This window comes from Muntiacus reevesi, chromosome 1 (assembly GCF_963930625.1).
Source record: "Muntiacus reevesi chromosome 1, mMunRee1.1, whole genome shotgun sequence".
NCBI classification, from domain to species: Eukaryota; Metazoa; Chordata; class Mammalia; order Artiodactyla; family Cervidae; genus Muntiacus; species Muntiacus reevesi.
The window spans coordinates 217,175,646-217,196,155 of NC_089249.1; the positions used below are offsets into that span (position 1 = coordinate 217,175,646).

A 20,510-nucleotide genomic window follows, 5' to 3' on the forward strand; every position below is an offset into this window, starting at 1 on the left:
AGATGACTGCATCTACGCGAGACTCTTGGAATGCAAATTTATGGAGATAGAGCACCGATCAGCAGTTGCCAGGGGTTAGGGATGGGGGTTGGAAAGGAGGTAACTACAGCTATGGATGGAGAGCAGGAAGGCTTTTTGTGTGGTGGTTGCACAAATTTCAAGAGTGATAAAATTGCATGGAAATACACAGATGCACAAATAAGTAAAATGGGTGAAATGGAATAAGGTTGGTGTATTACATCTATGTCAGTTTCCGGTCGTGGGATTGTACTATAGCTATGTAAGATGTCACCACTGAGGGAAACTGGATGGTGGGTACAGGGCGTATTATTTATTACAACTGCATGTGAATCTATAATTATCTTAAAAAAACAAAAAAGCGACAAAGGGCCACACCATCTCTCTCTTTCAGCACCCAATCTCTGACTCTCGGCTGTGTTAGTAACGGGTTAGACCTCAGGCAGCCAGAGCCCTCACCTTGTGGCAGGTCCCCGCGAGGAGGAGAGACTGCAGAGCCCCTGGCACTTCCTGCTGCTCTTGGGGGCGCCTGCCCAGTACTGGCTCAGGGCACAGTAATGGGGCATCCCTGGCTCACAGTGCCAACAGCTTCCAACCCACCTCTTGCCAAGAAAGGAAGAAGGCTTTTGTAGATCGGGCCCCTGCTGCGTGTCCAGCGCCGAGGGGTGAGGTTGTCTCACCCAACCCTGTGACCACCTGGCCAGGGCACTGCTACTTTTTTAACAGATGAAGAAGCCAAGGGTTAGAGAGTGTAATAATTTACCCAGGGTTACAGAGTTAGGAAAGGCAGTGTCCCTTCTGGCCACTGAGGCGAGAGTCTCTTTTAGACAGTTTTTTTCAATCTGTGGACCCCATGATATGAGAAAACTTGCCTCTCTAGACCAGAGCACATATGACATAGCTCACTTGTCTTCCCAATTAAAAAATTAACTGAAGTTCTCAATGGCCACCACACAAATCTTCTGACCAGTCTGACTTAGCCAGGGTCCTGACCAAGAGAATAGAACTCCAGCCAAAAGACAACGGAGTTTGGAAATGTTACCCAATCAGGGGGGCAGTGGTGGTGGGTGATTCCTGTCTCATTTTACCCTGTGTTAGGGATCAGCTGCTAAACAATTCAAAGGCTCAGGGTGGGAACCATTGATCTGGACTCTCCTTATCAAGGCAGAAAATGAATGACGACACTCGAGCATGTTCTAGAGGGTGTTTAACTTCTGAGGTACTTGGAATGAGGCTGGACACCCTTCTCCCCCCAGGATCGGATGGCTGAGGTCTCCCCCTAGGAATGCGGGATGAGTCAAGGGGAGCGTGCACATCAGCAGCCCAGACTCGGCCAGTCTACCTTGAGGATGCGGCGACCGTACACGTGATGGTCTCTACTTATAAAGTCCGGATTGAGCCTCGGGAAGACCATCTAGTCAGCAAACAGGTGTTTGATGAGAAAGGCAGGAGGGTGATTTGGAAACCACCAGGCTATTTCTGGAGGCAAAACCACTTAACCCAGCCTGGAGAGAGGAAGGGCATTGGAAGTGACGGTCCACAGTGAGAGGGTTACAGGCAGGAAGGCCAGGGGTCTCCAAATGGAGGAAATAGGCTGCAAGTGTCAGACATTTTTCATCTTTCTCTTAAGCGTCAGGAGGAAACAAACAAGTGTCAGATTTTTTTTCCTTCTCTATACAAATTTAAAAAGAGGCTTCTCTTAAAATTTTGTGTTGCCATGGTGACACCTGGCGCCACCTGAACTTAACTTTTCTCAAACCTTGAGCTAACAGAGGTGTTTTTCTAATGGACATGTTTGTCTTCAGCTATGTTAATGAACTATATATTTACCCTAGACTCTGTCTTTCTTCAAGTTGGTTCTGCTTAAGACTCAGAACCAATAAGGGCTCAACAAACTTGTTTTACTCATACATTGTTCTCCTAATCTATGTTAATGAAACTATATATTTACTTGGAAACTTCCCTTTCTTCAAGATTCATGTCAATCCTTTTATGGTCTGGGATGACTTACCTGGTGCCAATGTTATCTCAAAATGCATGTTGTAGGTGAGGGGCCTGGTGCCACTCTGAGTTTTGAGACATCTCCTTTCTCTAATTAACAGCTCGCTGATAGGGATATAACATACTGCTAAAGGCTAGCAGGGGGGCACTCTTTCTGCCCCCTTCTGATGTCTATGTCAGAAGCTTTCTCTATCACTTTTATAGTTTAATAAAACTTTATTACACAAAAGCTCTGAGTGATCAAGCCCCTTCACTGGCCCCCGATTGAATTCTTCTCCTCCAGAGGCCAAGAACCCCTGCATCTTTTGTGGTTCAGTAACAACCTTCTAACAGTCTCCAAAGAGGGCTGCTATGCTTGATCCCATCCCTTGGGTTCTTCTGCAAAGGGACCTCGCCCTCCCTTAAGAGCTGGAGTCCATTTCTTCACCCTCTTGACTTGGATGGGTCCTGTGACTTCTGTGACCAACAGAATGCTGTGGACACGATGCTGTGTCCCTTCTGGAGGTGGTTCTTAACTGGCCTCCCGCCTCTTGGAATGCTGCTCTTGGGACGGCCCTTCTCCCACCAGGCTGGGAGAGGCCTGAGCCACACAGAGATCCATGAGCGGGCATCTCCGGCTGAGCTCCCCACCGATAGCCACATGAATTGCCAAGACATGTTCTGTGGAGTCCATGGAGCCCATCCAGCGGGATTCCTCACTCTGCTTCAGACTCTGTTGAGGAGACCCCTGGTTTGGCAGGAGGCACTTCTGGGTACCCGGGCCCAGGGGGCATGGAGGGCTAGAGGAGACTCTGACCTACTGTTCCCACTCAGCTGGGTACCCTCTTTCCTGATTGCCATGAACCTTCACTTCAGGGGCTTGGGATATAGGATGTCACCCCCACTCACAGTGGGAGAAACTGAGTCTCAGAGGAGGAGGTGATTCACTTCACGTCACTCGGCTGGTAAGCAGCAGAATTGAACTCTGGGCTCAGGGCATCTGGCTCCAACCACAGCCTTCCCTGGGTGCAGGCTGCTCTCAGGAAGATCAGTCTCTAGTCTGGGCCCGGTGCCAGCCCCACTTTCTGCCTATCTATGGTGATAAGGGTGACCAGGATGTCTGCGTGTCTGTGCAGAGAATGGAAGCTTTGGCCAAATCAAGGTGCTTCGGGCTTCTACCCGATGGCTGCTTAAGTAAAAACAGGCAGCAAGATAGACCACGGGTGGAGAGGGGGCTGTCACTCACTTCTTTCTGTGATAAGCATAGGGACCCAGAAGAGACACTTATTATGATATAAAACAAACCACGTGGGGCCGGGGGAGGGTCTTGCTTGGTTCTTACCTGGGGGCCAAAGTCTCCTGGTGCACCCTAGGAACAAAAAACAGGGTGATACATCACCACTACTTCTATTACTTCTACACATGTGTGGAGTGTCTGCTCTATGCTCAGTGATTCACATACATGGTCTCACTCCAATTCCAACAAATATAACAGACAGACTCTATGTTATCTCCATTTCCATTGAGGAAACTAAGGCACAGAAAGGCTAAGTAACTTGCCCAAGGTCACACAGCTAGCAGAGCTGGGGCTTGGAGTGAGGCGGTCCGCTATCTATTGCCAGCCTCCAGACACAGCGGAATAGAACCCTAGAACTTCCAAATAATGATGGATGGTAACTGATTCACCGCTTGAAGTCACCAAGCTTTGGAGCAGTGTGCTATGTAGCGGTAGATGCCAAGACAACAATTTCTCTCTGATTTCAAGAGCGAGGTCTCCCTGCCTTCCTCATTTCTACGACTCAGTGGCATTAGCCAGAATTGGCATGAAGGCAACCACTCCACCTGCCAGCTGGTGCCTATTCTTTGTTCATCTACAAAGAACACTTAGTCCGTTACTTTGCGCAGTCTTCTGCATGAGAAGTTGGTTTTAATTTACAGATGGAGTAACTTGCCAAAGATGACACAGTTGCAGTGGAACTGGAATGCACACCTGAGGTCCCAAACATCAGATCCTGAGCCTTGCTCAGCCCCGATGGTGGACGGGAACCCTGGCTATTCTGACCCACACAGGGCACATGGCAGTGGAGGTTGTGGGTGGCGCAGCACAGCCTGGCCCTGTCCTGCTTAAGAAGTGTCTGTTGGTTCTACCACACCCAGGGCTGTTCTGGCCCCTGACTCCACTGTGGGACACACAGGTCTCTCCTCTCTCCTACTCCCCTCCAAGGCACCTGGAGTCCCAGCCCTCCAGGAGTCTGACTGTGACATTTAGTGCCCAAATGCCAGGGAAGTTCTTCTCACAAAGGGCTACAAATATCCTGGGGCTAGCTCTCTATCATTTGTTTTCCTGGGAGGTGTTCTCCCCATAAAGAATGCCATCAACAGTGTTCAATTCCCTGGGCTTTTTTGGTACATTCCTCTTTTCAGGTTTGATAATTTTGGAAACCCGTCATTCTGGACAGACTATGCTTTGACTTTTGTTACACTCTGGTGCCAGAAGAACTCAGATTCAACCCTCCAGGTACTTTAACTTGCCACATGTAAGCCTTGTAACCATTTTAGGAGGTAGGCACCACTAACCCCACTTCACAGATGAAGAAACTGAGGCTCCAGGAAGGGATGTGACTTGCCCAAGGTCACACCCTGGGACTGGGGTTTGAAGGCAGGTTTTTGGCCTCCTTTTTCAGCCTACCACATCTGGACAGCCTCCAGCATCACTTACCTTTTCCCCTTTGGGGCCTGGAAGTCCCTGGAGAAGGGAGACAGAGAAAGAACATGGGTGAGTAAAGAGGACTAGGCTGACCCCCTTCTGGCTTCCCTGAGGCTCTGAGGGCAGAAAGGCCTGTGAGGCTGAGCAGAGCTGTGAGTGGTTGAGTGAAAAGACATGTGAACCTATCAGCCTTGAGCTGCCCGTGCTGGCCCCAAGGGAGCTCTGCACCTCAGTCCTCACCATGAGGAAGACAGGGCACTGGGGCAGTCACTGGCGTCCTCTCTAAACAGGGGCAAATGTGCTAGTCACTCCCCCCAGAGAACAGAGCTCTCCCTGCTCAGCCCTTGCTGGGCCCAGACACCAGTGAGGAGTCACTGACTTCTGGGTCTGGAGGTGTGAGAAGGTGGAGGCGGCTCCTGGCAGGCCACCGTGGTTGCCATCACCCTCTGGCTGCAGGAAATATGTTTGTTTCAGTCTTGCCAAGTTATTAACACCAGGACTTCTAGGGAAGCGGGTCAGGTCACACACAAGGCACTGACTGTGGGGCTCAGAGACCCTGAGGTGGGGGCTAGGCTGCAGTGGGGCCAGTTTGGCGTTCACACTCTAGGTCAGGGGCCTCGATCCCTGGGATGGATCACTCCATCCCAAATCATGTTCTCTTCAGCTAGTAATGGATTCACTCATTCACTCTTTCAACAACTCATCCGTCTAGGTACTGGGTTCTTTCCTCCCCTCTTTCAATAATGCACCCAACATCAGTCAGCTCTCCAATCATTTGTTAATCCATTCATTTTTCTCTCATTTGTCTGCCCAACCATCATGCATGTATACATCCACAAACTCATCTACTCTTGCTTGCATCCAACTGTCTGTACAGTGTTTGATTCATCACCTCACTTGACTGTCCTTCCATCCACCCACTCATCCATCCACTCATCCGTCCATCTGTCCTTCCTTTCTTCCATCCATATCCAATTATTAATTTGATTATGCTATCTGTGTGTATCTTATTTATTCTGCTAAGGACGCTCATGGACCACCTCTGACCCAGGTGTTGAAAACTCTTCAGTGTGGTGTCCGCCATCCAACTCCTGAGACTGTAAGTGAGGGGATGCTATGTGCTGAGGGCCTACTGGGAGGGCAGGCGTTTTGAGGGCTGACTGGACATCAGGGACAGTGTTGTTGACAGTTTTTTGCACTCCCAGCATCCCTGTGGGGAGAGTTTATATGACTGTTTGACAAAAAAAGAAGCCTCAGGCTTGGGAGGTGAAAAGGCCTCCACAAGGTTGCAGTCAGTAGGGGGTGGGGCTGGATTTGAACTCAGCTCTGACGGTCAATGGCTTCTCTCCATGTTGAACCACGTTCTCAGTGGCTCCTCCCTCTGGCGTCCATGGTCATTCCCAGCCCCAGGGGCAGCCCCACCCCAGGACACCTACAACTGCCCTGTTATCACTTACAGGCTTTCCATCCAGACCCAGTGGCCCCTGGAAAACGAGAAAGAGAGACAGAGAGAGCACAGAGGTTATATCTCTTCTGTGTTTTATGACCCAGAGGCACTGAGTGATGAGAGACCAAAGCCTGCCCTGAGTTCATGGTCTTGGGTACATTTCGCACGGACTCTCTGGGTTTGTTGCCCAGAACCCCCTCCTCCGAAAACAGAGCCCATTTCTCCTTCAAAGCCACCCGCCTCCATCACCCCACAGGATTTGGGCATGCGACCACATTCCCTCCACCAGGCTGAGTGGCTCAGGAATGAGTGTCACGCCTGAGACTCTGAATGGTGGAGCTTTAGCTTTGTGGTGTCTGCAGGCGGCCAATGCCCACTGCACAGAAGCCTCCACTACCTCCCCGTCACCTGTCTACACAGCTGACAAAGCCTTGCTGAGCTCCACCTCCTTGGGGGGGAACAGAGGAATCCAATGCGGGTGCCATGGACTGGGTCTGCCTGGTCTTGACCCGCCCTTGCCCGCGGGGTCTAGCTGTAAACAGTCAGTTTCCCCGGCTGGGTCTCCAGACTGCCCTGGCAGACAGTCATCCGCCAGTTCCCCAGGTGAGGTGACGATAGCTACCTCTTGGCGCTCTTGCTGAAGGGCCTCACTCCAGAAGGAAACCAGGGCAGTTTTTAAAGCTGGTCCCCTAAGTGCTTCCGGCCACTCGCTTCACATTCAGTCAAGGGTCTGGATGTCAGGGCAATGGCCTGGGGGCAGCTGGGGTCCCAGGAGCTGGGGGAATGGGGCCATTTCAAGGGCCCAGGCCCTGGGGTCTTCTGGTGAGGTGCAATTTCAGTCCCCGCCCATCTGCAGCTCGGTAGGAGCTGCACGAGCTGGCCTGTCTTCTTGGGCCAGCTCCTGCCCATCTTGACCTGGATCTGTATGAAACGGCTCTTCTCTTCAGCAGTGCACTAAGAGTGGGCCTCGCCCCCATCTACCCACCATGGGCTCCGGCCCTCATAGGGCCATCCATGTCCCTCTGGGCATCTCTACCTGAGACCCCTCACCCTGGCCTGGCTTCTCAGCTGCCATAACACAGAGGGCCCAGTCCCATCCTGGGTCTCTTCTGGGGCTATCAGTGGCCTCCATACTCTGCCTGAATCATAACAGAAGCCCTGTGTAAGGCAGGTGTTATCATTCCCATCTTACAGAGGAGGAAGCTGAGGCCCAGTGAGGGGAAGGCATTGCCCCAGGCCAGGCAGCCAGAAGGAGTGGGGACTGGTGCCCAGATAGCAGGGACTTCAATTCTGTGTGGACACAGAAGCCCATACTGCACTCAAGCCCTGGCAGTGGTCTCACCTGGCCTCTGGCCACTCTCTCCCCCTCTTGTCTGCCCTTGTATCCCTCTGTTCAAACCTCCCTTGCTCTATCCCATTGCCCATTGGATCTTGCCTGTCCCTGGACCCCCAGTCACCTTGTCCAGAGTGGTTGCCAGGGCAGACTCTGTGCCCAGGCCCTGAGTGTGTCTGTCCGTCCTGCTGACCTGAGCCCAAACATAGTGCACCCTCTGCCCCTCTTTATTCTGCATGGTTTTAAAAAGTCATAATGCAGATGGAAATTAAAAAGAGACAAAGATGCAGCTTAAAATTAAGTAACATTCTTTCCTTTTCAAGAAATAAGAAGGCAAGGATGTAGAGAAAAAGGAAGCCATGTGTGTAATTGATGGGAGTAAATTGTGTAGCCACTAGGGAAAACAGTATGCAGGTTCCTCAAATAATAAAAAACAGAACCACCTTATGATCTGGCAATTCCACGTCAGGGTATTTATCCAAAAAAAATGAAAACAATAACTCAAAAAGATACCTGCACCTCCATTGCAGCATTTTTCACAATAATGAACAGAGGAACAACCTAAGTGTCCACTGATGGATAAATTGATAAGGAAGACGTGGTACACACACACACACACACACACACACACACACACACACACACAGAAATACTATTCAACTATAAAAAGAATGAGAGGAGCTTGCCTTTTCAACAACATGGCTGGACTGTGAAATGCGTTATGTTAGTGAAAAAGTCAGGCAGAAAAAGACAAATACCACATGATCTCATTTATGAGTGAGTGAGTGAGTGGAAGTCACTCAGTTGTGTCTGACTCTTTGCAAACCCATGGACTATAGTTGATGGAGTTCTCCAGGCCATGATACTGGAATGGGTAGCCTTTCCCTTCTCTGGGGGATCTTCCCAACCCAGGAATCAAACCGGGATCTCCTGCATTGCAGGTGGATTCTTTACCAACCGAGCTATGAGGGAAGCCCTCTTTTTATATGTGGAATCTAACACCAAACAACAACCCAAAAAACAAGCGTATAGATAGGGAGAACAGACTGAAGGTTGCCAGAAGTAGGGGGGTGGGTGAAATGGAAGAAAGGGTCAAAAGGTACAACCTTCAAGTTATAAGATAAATACGCTCTAGGAATGTAACATACAGCAATGATGACTCTAGTTAACAATACTGTATTGTATACTTGAAAGTTACTAATAGGGTAGATCTCCAAAGTCTTCATCACAAGAAACAAAACAAAACAGAGACTAAGGTACAGCTTAGAACTAAATGAAGCTCTTTTCTTCAAATACCAGGGGCAGAACACAGCAGACCTCACTGCTAAGTCACCAGCAGCAGCTGGTGACATGAGCTGGCCTTGGAACTAGATTGCATGATGAATTCAAGACACTCCTGATAAAGGCCAGGACACAGAGCAGGGCTTACTTTAGACTTGACTCCATTTCCTTCACAGGATCTGCCCTTGCCACAGCTCTGGGAGACTCGTGCCATGTCCCTTCCTACAGATGAAGAAGCTGAACCAGTGGGATTGTCCAAGGGCTTGAAATAGGCCCTATTCTCTATGGAACGCTCTCTCTCTCCGGCAGCGTGGGGTAGCAGGAGTGACAGATGGCTATCCAGGGAATCTGGGGAGAAGGCTCATAGGCTTTGCCTTCCTTCCAGGATTTCTGGTACCTCTGACTCCCTGAGTGAGGAGACTGTCCCTGGGGAAGGGCTCTCTGGACCCTCTTTCACTTTGAGCCTCTGCCAGGCCCAGTCCCAGTTGGCATGAAGCATGCGGTGCCATGTTGCCCTGCTTTTCTAGAAATGCCTGCTACAGAAGGGAGCCTGGGGATGTTCCCTTGGCTTCGACCCCAGAGGGGAAAGCTCAGTGCCACCACCTGTCTCTGAGAGCATTTTGAAGGCCAGACCTCAGCAGCCCCTCCTAAGAGGGACCAGGGACCTCTTGCCTTCCAGGCAGGATGCTCCCCCCTGCCACCTCCAAGACTGTCCCAGTGGGTCACTGACAGTGCAGTCTTGGTTCCCAGCTTACTAGTTTGTGAGAAGCCCCCTACATAGCAGAAAACCAAGTTTTCAATCCGGGGTCCTGCCTGTATTTGGGGTCCCAGGGCCCTTGGCTCCTGGGACTTGATAAAGTTTGTAGTTTCAAATAATGGCAGAGAGGGCACGAAGAGCAGCAACCTTGGAAATGCCCACAGTGAGGCTTAAGGAAAGTTTCGAGTTCCTCAGGGACTCAAAATTGGAGTTGTATGTGGAGAATCCCATGGACAGAGGAGCCTGGCAGGCTACAGTTCATTGGGTCACAAAGTCGGACATGAGTGAAATGACATAGCATGCACGTGGTTAGATATGATGCCAAGAAGATTTCCTAGGCAAACATAGAATGGTGATGTGCAGATATTTAGAGACCAGAGGGTGCTGGCCTGACTTCGGGGATGCAGCTGGCCCACAGACACGGCTTTGGTCTGTGGAGGTGGCTCTGGGCTCATCTCTGATGACACCAAGGCAGGAACGTTATGCCCAGGCCCTTGAATTCTCTGTCTGGAGAAATAGCTGATGCTTGGAGAGGCTGCTTGGTGACCATGGGTCACTGGAAGTCACTGAGGAGGGAACTCACAGAAGGGTGGGGTGGAGGAGGAAACAGCTTGGCTTTGGAGTCAGATGGACTTGCCCAGCTTTGGGGCATGATTCTGACCCCTCTTATCCTGGGAGAGGCTGCGGCCTGGGCTGTGACCCTTAGAGGATGGGCCCTCCCACAGTCACCCTAACACTGCTTTTACCAAACTGGTGTCCATGGAACACTGGTGTCTTCCAGGGTTTGCCTGGTGGTAAGGAATTCTATGGTCAAGTAAGGAGTTGTTGAGTTACCAAGTTGTGTCCAACTCTTTGAGACTCCAGGGACTGCAGCACTCCAGGCTTCCCTATCCCTCACTGTCTCTTGGAGTTTGTCTAAGTTCATGTCCATTGAACCGGTGATGCCATTCAACCATCTCATCCTCTGTGGCCCTCTTCTCCTGTCTTCAATCTTTTCCAGCATCAGGGTCTTTTCCAATGAGTCAACTGTTTGCTTCAGGTGGCCAAAGTATTGGAGCTTCAGTTTCAGCATCAGTCCTTCCAAAGAGTATTCAGAGTTGATTTCCTTTAAGATTGACTGGTTTGATCTCCTTGCTTTCCAAGGGACTCTTAAGAGTCTTCTCCATAGAAGACTTTTTTGAACCATAGTTAGAAAGTATCAATTCTTCAGCGTTCTGCCTTCTTTACTGTCCAACTCTCGTATTTGTACACAACTACTGGAAAGACCATAGCCTTGAATATATGGACCTTTGTTGGTAAAGTGATTTCTTTGCTTTTTAATACACTGTCTAGGTTTGTCATAGCTATCCTGCCAAGAAGCAATCGTTTTCTAACTTCATGACTGCAGTCACCATCTGCAGTGAAGTAAGGACTTATACCCTGTGAAATAGGTTTCTTTCCTGCAAGACTTGTCTGAGCCATCATTCTGCTTGTGGGTCTCCCAGAAGGCAATGTTCCCAGCCTCACTGGATCCCTTGCTTCAGGGCCTGGCTGGATCTGTGCAAAGCAACTGTGATGGCAGGCTGTGTGGATGAACCTGGTGTTTCCATGAGTTGGAGGGAGGTCCAAGCCTGGCCCTGAGTGCTCTGTGAGGAGGGAAACATTCTGGGGAAGGGTAGATCTAGTAGGTGGGCTGGACCGAGGCTGGACCAAGTCCAGGCTGAGTGCCCCAGCTGCTGACAAGTTGATTTTGAGCAGGAGGGGAATGTACTGGGAAGCCAGGCCATCTGGAAGAGCAGAACCCCAGATGGGGTGGTGGCAGGGCCTTGGTGGCAGGGGGTCTTATCCTATCCAGACAGCCCTCCCTTCCCCGACTATCGGCAGTTCCGACTGCTTCTCTCCCTGCACCTCCCACCAGAGGAGCCGAAGGAATGACACTGGGCAGCCGACAGAGTGAAGGCAGGACTTGGGCCTTCCCTGGGTTCAGATCCCCTCTCACAGCCTCAGCTTTCACAGTGATCCTGAGGGTCAGATGCCACAGCACTGTGCCTGGAGGCACTCAGTCCCTGCTGGCTCCTTCCCCTGCCTGATCAAAGCCATGGAATTCACCAGAGGTTTTCAACTCTTTCTGCCCTCCACGAAGCTAGACAGCTGTTTACAAGCCTGGGTTATGCTTTAAATCATTCCTCCCTGGTGCAGATCAGCTGAGCTCCAGGGCGATCCTGGATGTGTAGAAGCAAACAGAAACTTGCGCTGTGCTGAATCTCGGGCCAGGAGGACAGAGCCCCTGTGCTGGCCCATCCCCTTGCCTCACTCAACAACCTGAGCAGCCTGGAACCTCAGTTTCCTCATCTGTAAAATGGAGGTCATGCCGTTCTCTTAAATGACAAGTTCAACATGGGTCCCAAGATAGTCTCCTTGGTCTCCTCTTTCAGATCAACCCAAGTTGTGAGACCTACAGGCAAGCAGACATGGAGTGGAGCCTGCACTGGCCCTGGGGTGGGCAGTGCTGGGGAGGGACGTTTGTGTGGGCTTCCGAGTGGCTGGCAGTGAGATGCAGGCTGTGCAACTGCTGACATCTCTTACCTTTGGGGGTTTGCTCCCGCCCTCACCCCTTGGGTATTTCCTAAGCAGGGTTCCATGGAGCCATCTTTCAAAAAAAAATATTAGCAAGTATGGCAAAAGAGAGGAGGTTTCTTGGTGAAGTAAGTTTGTGCCATGGAGTATGCCAACTCTATCACTGGAGCTTCTCAATGTGGCCAGGGAACAAAGCCTTGGAGGGATTGTGTAGATTGTTTCCTCTGTGTGAGGCTGGCTCTGTTCCTCCCTGTTAGCTGTGGCTCAGGCCTCCCAACTGGTGAGAGTATCTGTTGTATGGAATTGAATCAATACACTGTCCGTGTTTAGACGGAGACAGGAGTAAATGCTCAGACCAGTCGGAGCTGGGTGACTATCTTGGTTTCTGGTTGTAATTAATGCTTACAGCTCCTGTCGGGGAATGGAGCCCCCGCAAATGCACCAGAACAGGGCCCCTGGATGGGGGGCTTACCAGGATTATCAGTCCAGGGTCCAGTAATTATGGCCCAGATGTTGACAATTCATCAAATTACAAGGCTGTTGGGGCCCAGAGTCCCAGCCTGGGACGCACGCTTTCCTGTGCAAAGACTCTCTCATTAGGGCTGTCCAGTGGGCAAGGCGGTGGATGGGCAGCGCCCTCGGGCAGGTCAGCACCATGTGGTTCTGATTTCTCAGGTCAGGCTGTTTGCATACACACGGGCCACAGCACGACTGTCTGGGCTTAGCGATTTCCCAGACTTGAATTCCACTGTAGGGTAAGGGAAGAAAGAACCCCCATTCTTATGTCTAGGCTGGCTGCAGCTTGTGTCTTGGTGGTGGCACGTGGCTTCTTCTGGGGAACCCCTTCCTGGGATCTCAGGCCCTTTGCAGAGTGGTCTCTGCAGTCACCTACTACACCTAACTCAGAGCGAGCTATGGGGACTCCAGCTGTGCGGGGACCTAGGAGCCTGCCAAGGTCGGAGCCCTGCCCTTCACTTGCTCCTTGGCCCTCCCATGCTGCCCCCTCTCACTCCTTGTCTGGGCAAGGGAGGGAGGGCAGGCCTGGAGCCAGGTTTGGTTTAGTCCATGCAGTTAAAAAAAAAAAAAAGTAAAACATAACCAAATTAGTTGCAACATTTAAAAATTGTAACATTTCACATAAATATCTGGAGTGTGGACTTTTACTGAAAACCTGAAGACCTGGCACCCTGGGTTCACTTGTGCCTGGCAGTGGCTGCTGGGTCCAGGGCAGTTCCCAGTGCCTCTCAACTGGCCTACTGTCCTGCTGAAGTGACCTGCCAGCTCTGTAGGGGCATTTGGCTTTGTGACCCTTGGCCTAGAAAACCCATTGGTCCCTTTAGCTCTGTGATTCTATGAGGCCGGAAAGCCAGCTGGCTTCTATTCTGGGGAGAAGACATGACCAGTGAACACGCTGTGTGCCCTGGAAGCAATTACACGTATGTCCATTACACATCAGGGCTAGAAGAAGGGGTGCTATGCCTTTGAACAGATCCCAAAATACCTGCCTAAATTACACATTTGCCTGTTACACGATTACCCTGTCAGATATCAGGAAAAATTGTTTCAGGGTAGGGTGAAGGGGAGTGACAGACCTGACTCCCATTGGGTAGGGGAGGATGGAAGCTGGATCAGTGAACTGAGCTTATCTGCTGAGAGCTGCCTCTAGCCTGGTGTCTCCAGCTCAGGCACGTGGGGCTGGTCTGATGGAAGGCAGTGGGGATGGCAGGCCAGCTGAGGCACCCATTTGGTGGTGCGATGAAGATCTAGCAGGATGGATCAGAGGGTGATGGTCCCAGTGTGGCTGAAACCATACGACGGCTAGTGGCCTGCCTGGGGCAGCACAGCTTAGCTGGCGGGACTGAGACACAGCATTGCCAGGACACCAGGGGACAAGAATGACTGACAGTGCTCACAGTAGACGCTGAGGCTGCAGGGACCCCGAGAGCCTAGGCTACACACCTGATCTGCCCTCTTGCCCTGAGCCGTAGTCTGCAGGGCCACTCGCCTGCTTCCTCCCATCCTCACTCATGTTTGAATCCCCAGCCTCTCTGAAACCTTGGGCTTTGAGGTAAGCCCTCCTTGAACCCCCAGCCTCTCTGAGACCTTGGGCTTTGAGATTAGCCCTCCCTGGTTTCCATGGGTGACACAGTTGTCACCCACTGTTAACAGATTGGGCTTCCCTGGTGGCCCAGATGGTAAAGAGTCTGCCTGCAATGCAAGAGACCTGGGTTTGATCCCTGGGTCGGGAAGATTTCCTGGAGAAGGGCATGGCAACCCATCCAGTATTCTTGCTTGGAGAATTCCATAGACATAGGAGCCTGGTGGGAGACAGTCCATGGGGTTGCAAAGAGTCACAAGAATTAACAAGTTGGTTGGAATGCTTAAGAATCCAAAGATTTCATATAAAAACCTGTACTTCCAGCTTCTCTTGAAATGTTAGAAGATGTGGTAATGATCGACCTGCTTGGGCTGAGCTACATGACCCCCTTAGATGGGGCATGTGCCCTCCCAGTTCAGTCGAGGCCCACTGTTCCCTCCACTCCCCTGCACCCAGCCAGTCTCCCCTATTTTGTCACCTGGCTGGCCCCTGGAATGCATCAATGAGCTTGCAAGCCTGCAATTCCAGCTCTGAACCTTCTCTCTGAACCGCGTATATGTCCAGTCCTCCACTTACCCTGCCTAGGACTTGGCCTCTCTCCTGGAACAGTCTCCACCAGCCTCCCTGCCTCCTTTCCCCAGTGCCCATTCTTCCTACAGTGAAGCAGCAGGGAGTCATCCCCATTGTTCTGCTTTTACCCTGCAGGCCTTGGAGTGAGCTGCTTAACTTCCCTGGAACTTGTTTCCTCTTCTGTAAAGTAGGTGTGGTGTGGATGGAATGATTTCCTATAGGTGACAGTGTCCAGACTAGAGCTGGGCACCCAGGGGGTTGAACGAGTGTGACTGTAATGTGTTGGGCCAGTTTCGGTGTACAAATCCAGGAAATGGGGCAGAGCTAAAAGATACACACACACCTTTGCCTTCTCACCTGGAAGTCATTGATCCTAAGCATAGCCCTGTTGGGCAGGTACCGTTAGTACCTTCATTCTGCCGATGAAGAAACAGAAGCTTGGTGAGGCCAGGCATAGCCAGTTTGGCCTGGGACCCAAGCCTGAATTTCCTGCTTAAACCCTGCATGCTTCCTACCTCACCATCTCTGGCTGCTCCTGGTACGGCCTCACCCCCACCCACAGGGCAGAGCTGCAGCTCCCCTTGCCCTGACATTCAAGGACCCCCTGTCTGCTCCCACGATCCTCCTTGCAGACCCACATGCCACCTCTGAGAAGTCTCCTCACCTTTTCCTCAGCCCACACAGTTCCTCAGTAACTGACCCACTGCACTGTCCTCCCGCCACCTCCCCTCCCCACTGTGATTCCCCCTGAGGATCCAGTGCCCACCAGAGGTCTGCCTCTGAAGGGTGTCTGTGACTATTTGAAGTGCCCCCTTCTCCAGATGGGCTTGTGCCATCCTGTCCCAGTGAATTTGGGCCTGAGTAGCCCAAAAAGGCTTCCCAGGTGGTATTAGTGGTAAAGAACCTGCCCACCAATGCAGGAGATCTAAGAGATGTGGGTTCGATCTCTGGGTCGGGAAGAAGGAGGAAATGGCAGCCCACTCCAGTGTTCTTGCCTGGAGAATCCCATGGACAGAGGAGTCTCACGGGCTACAGTCCACGGGATTGTAGAGTCAGACATGACTGAAGCGACTTAGCACTCACATGAATAGAAGGACCTGCCTTTGTAGGGAGATGACCCACTGGGGCCAATCTCTCCCTAGAAGCCCCTCCTGAAGGGTGGTTATGTAGCAAGGCTTGCATACCTCCAGTGACAGGGAACTCACTGCTTCCTGGGGAACCTGATGGATTTGCAGTTTCTGTTAAGCCTGGACCTTCCCAGGTTGGATGCTATTGCAAGTTCTCTCCACCTTGTGCCCCCTTTACGGAGGCAACCGACTTGTCAATGAAACTGAGTGCTCCAGGCCTGCTGGCCTTGACCCTCCTCTCCTGTTCCCTCCCAGCCTGGCCTGTCTCGGTTGCATCCTCTCCCTGGACATTGTCCGTGAAGTTCCCATCTGTCAGCCCCTCCTTGGCCTTCCAAACTCGGCTCACGCCTCCCTTCCTGCCCTGACCCCCACCACGCCTGGCCTGGGTCACAGACACGTGTCACAACCTGCACCTTCTCAGCCCTGACATTCGATTCTCTCTCCCACTCAATCCCAGCCTCCATGAGGGGAGGGGCCCTGGATGTATGTCTCACTAGTATCCCAAATGTCAAACAAAGTGAGGACACAATAATTATTTGTTGAGTGAACCAATTGCCAATTCTTCTGTGAAGTTCCCTACTGGCACCAGTGCTTGGCCTGGGAGCACCAGAGGGCGCTCCTGACCTGTCAGAGGCTGTCTTGGGCACCAGCTGACGCCTGCCCTTCTGGGCCACATCTTGGGGGCTGGGGACACCGGCTTGGGAGGGGCTCCTTCAGCCTCAAGGGCTCCTCCTGTTGGGGTCGGTGATCCCCGTGGTTGCAGGAACTGGCACTCACTGAACCCAATTTGTATGTCCAGTGCTAGGGCTCTCATGGGGTCAGTTAACTGGCTCCCCAAATGCCTGAAGAGGGGTCACATGGTCTGTGGAGCCCCAAAGCCCACTCTCTCTCCACTGCACGGGCAGGACAGAGGGCCAGTCCTTGATTTCAGGAGGATACTGTGTGGACCAGCTTCATACTCCAAATAACTGTTTTCTTTCTAGTCTACTTACTTGGAAGACCTGAGTTTGCCCCAGTGACCTAGTGCAGGTCTGTGAACATGCTCTTCCCAGCAATGGGGTGAGGGTGCTTCGCTGCCGGGGGAGAAAGGGGGTCAGAGACCAGCCTGGAGGGCATCACTCTGCAAAGGTGCTGCAAAGAGCCGGACAAATCTCTGCTGGCCTCCCATGGGCTGCCCCTGCCTAATCCCAGAACTAGACAAGATGGGAAGATGGTACCTGCCCTGGAGGTTTGTAATAGGAGCAGAGGGCTCCTGGGCCACTGCTGGGAAGACGCAAAATGCTTCCAAGGGTAAGTAGGGCTTCTAGAGACCAGGGGCAGGAGCAGCAGCTCAACCCTCTGTTCTTTTGGTTGCTCCACATGTGATACTTGAGGGACATGGGCCCAAGGCAAGGAGCCCAGGTCCAGGAACGCCTGTACTGGACTTTTTTTTGTTTTTGTACTGGGCTTTTGAGGCGACCCTGGGGAAGAGGAAGGGAAAGTCAGCATGGTGGCCTTTTCCCTGGGGCCCAACTGTGGTTCCCCAAGGTTCCAATCTGGGGACCATTAGCAGGGGCTGCTCAGGAAATCTGCTTTCATTTGCTCCACCTGGAATCTGGAGAACTGGGGAGCAGCCCTGCAGGGGTCAGATGAAAATGAGATGTAGGATGCTGAAGTCTAAAAACAGATGAATTGGGGATATTACAGATGAATCATTTAACTAATTACATTTTTACAATCAAAGCTGTTTTTGAACTATGAGGGTGCAAAGAAGCCCACGCATGCATGGTGCCTGGGGGTCCTTTTTTTGTTCACTTGATTAATCCCAAACAGTCTAACTGAGTTATTCGTTTCAAAATTGGTCCCAGGCAGAGGCCCTGTCTCCTATCCTGCATTTCAGCTCAGGGCTTGTGCTGGTCTCCTGGGGCCTAGGCTGGTGATGCCCCCCATGACTGACTGCATGCAGTGGGCAGCTCTGCCTGCCCTTCACCCCTGCCTCGGTTAGAGGATGCTTGGGGAACTGGCTGCTGCCAAGCATGAGGAGCTCTGGTTTTGGTCTCTCACCTGTCAGAGTCAGGCTGCAACTCCTGCCAGCCCTCTCTTCTCCAATCTTCCCTCTTTCATTTCATCCTTACTGGGACTTGTTTCAGTCGCTTGATATTGATAGCCACCTTCTGTCTGGACGCCACCCCCCACCCCCTCACACACCCTGCCCCTGTCTCTGTCCCGTAGGTAGGGAAGCCCTTCCAATATATACATCTGTCTTCATCCCTCTGGGTGAATGGGGGCCCTTCATTCAGTGTCATCCTCCTGCCTTTTCCTGCCCTTTCACAGAGTCACTGTCCACTGGCACACGGACCACACTTTGGCCCCTGCCATTTTCATTGTGCCTGTGTTGATGCTGCATGGAATGCTTACCTACCTTGTCCCCCTGTCAAACTCCTACTCATCCCTCAAAACAGGCTCCAACTGTCCCTCTTCTGTGAGGTCTCCCCTGTCCCGGGAGGAGTTAGCTCCTCCTTCCTCTGTGAGATCTGGGGCCTTGTCTGGCTGCATTGCAGCCTTACCCACTGTGCCATAAAGATCGCTGTGTGGGAAGGTCTAGAGAGCCTTCAGGGGGAGGCCGGGCCCCTCGTGCTTGCCACTGTGAGATCTGGCAAAGTGGCATGGCCACTCTAAGCTTCAGTTTTTTCAGTTCACAAAATGGGCACAAGTCATGGTGTCCAGGAATAGGATGGACTCCGAAACTGTGAAGTGCTGCACAGATCCAATCCCTCCTGGTTTCATTCAGGCCAAGTCTCACACTGCAAATGTGGACAGAAGGGCTAAGTGCATGCCTAGGGGCAGGGGTGGGGAGGGGGTCAACTATGGCTGTGGTCTCCCTGCTTTCCTCTGCTGCTCCTGGCCAGGGAAATGGAATTAGACATTTCACCATGAGGAAGATATCCCCCCTCTTGCCACCACCAATTTCTAACAATTGGGGCCTATTTTGAGGGATGAGTAGGAGTTTGACAGACATATGGATGAGGAATAGGAGAGAAGATGGAGTGAAGAAATTTTCTTCTTTAAGTTAGACCTGGTTTTCTGTTTTGTTTTTTAATGGAAAGCAGGAAAGGGTCCTAACAATTTGATAATGGGGCGGGGGTGGTGGTGTGGAATGGGGTGAGAATCCCAGGGCCGGATAGAAACAGGGATGAGGAGGAGAACATTCACTCTAAATATCTGTTTTCTCTGGGTGATGAGAGGAGAAAGACCCTTCTGCCAGTGCACAGTCTGAGCCCTGATCTGCTGCCGCAGCCAGTTTACTGATAGGGTGGCTGGTGTGATGGAGAGTCTGCAGGCTTTGCGCTCATTCAGGCTTTGCCATGAGGGTGGGCCTGGTGTCTCAGCCAAGTCCTATCATGGACTGAGCCCAGCTTCCTCCTCTGTGCAGCAAGGCCAAGACCATCAATCTCTCAGGGTGTGAACACAGGCCAGCATGCCTCCAGCAAACACTCAGTCCATGCACTTGCAGTCCTTACAGTCCCTGGCATGTTGGAAAAACCTCTGGGGGGATGGGAGTGGACAGTCCTATAGCTCAGCAGGTAAAGAACACACCTGCCAGTGCAGAAGACCCAGGAGATGCAGGTTCCATCCCTGGGTTGGGAAGATTCCCCGGAAGAGGAAATGGCAACCCCCTCCAGTATTTTTGCTGAAAAATCCTGTGGACAGAGGAGCCTGGCAGGCTATAGTCCAAAGGGTCACAACAGTTGGTCATGACTGAGCGACTAAGCACTGGAAGGAGAGTGTCTTTCAGTTTGTCAAGACAGCCTGCCCCCGTGGACAGGTGGTTTCAGTAAACAGAGCCAAGTTTTCTTGGCCTCCTGCCTGGGTCAGCCTCTCGCTGTGACCTACAAGATTCTACTCCATGCAGCCCTGGAGACCCTTCCAACACCCCCTTCTACCATTTCCTGGCACTTGCGCACTCACTCCAGCCGTATTGGCCTTGCACATACTCTGGACACACGACACTTGTTCCAGCCTCATGACCTGTGCGCTTGTTCCTCTGCCAGGAGCATTTCTCACCGCCTCCCCTAACTGTGACATCTTTTCAGTTCAAATGTCATCTTCGCCAAGAGCTTTTGGATTACTTAATCCGCATTGTCCCACCCAGTCAGCGCTCTCATCACGCTCCCTGCTGTATTCTCTGTCTGGGACCTTTTACTGCTTTGTTGGCTTCTTTACTTTGTTTCTCTCCTCATCACTGCAGGGAGGGGCCTTGGCACTCCCGTTTGGTGCTAGCCCAAAGGCCCAGGAAACTGTCTGACGTAGACACGACAGCCGATGGGCACACTCCCCTATTCCAGGGACTCTGTGCCACTGGCCCTCAATGGGCTTCATCATTTCTACGTGCCTCTGGCCTCACAGCCTATCACTCTCCTCATACATTCAAATACACAAATCTTAAGCACTGGAGACTTTACTAAATACACATTTTCAAGAACTATTTAAATTGTGTTCTGAAGGCGTAAAACAAACCCGAAAGTCATTAAAGCTCGATGTTAAGAGTCTAAAAGTCCAAATTAAAAAAAAAAAAAAAAAGGAAATGTGAGGATTTTGATGTTGTAAATAGGAGATGGTGAGAATTTTTCTATGCCAAAGTCAAGGTGTAGACACT

General features: G+C 51.6%; 1 protein-coding gene across 1 annotated transcript in view; it reads right to left on the reverse strand.

The window, feature by feature from the left end:
- COL23A1 (collagen type XXIII alpha 1 chain) overlaps positions 1-20,510 on the reverse strand; it is a 378,625-nt gene that overhangs the window by 19,953 nt on the left and 338,162 nt on the right. The window contains exons 6-8 of the mRNA XM_065918326.1: positions 6,163-6,189; positions 4,718-4,744; positions 3,341-3,367 (exon numbers count right to left, since the gene is read on the reverse strand). Coding sequence (XP_065774398.1) covers positions 3,341-3,367; positions 4,718-4,744; positions 6,163-6,189 — 81 coding nt within the window. The remainder of the gene's footprint in view (positions 1-3,340; positions 3,368-4,717; positions 4,745-6,162; positions 6,190-20,510) is intronic.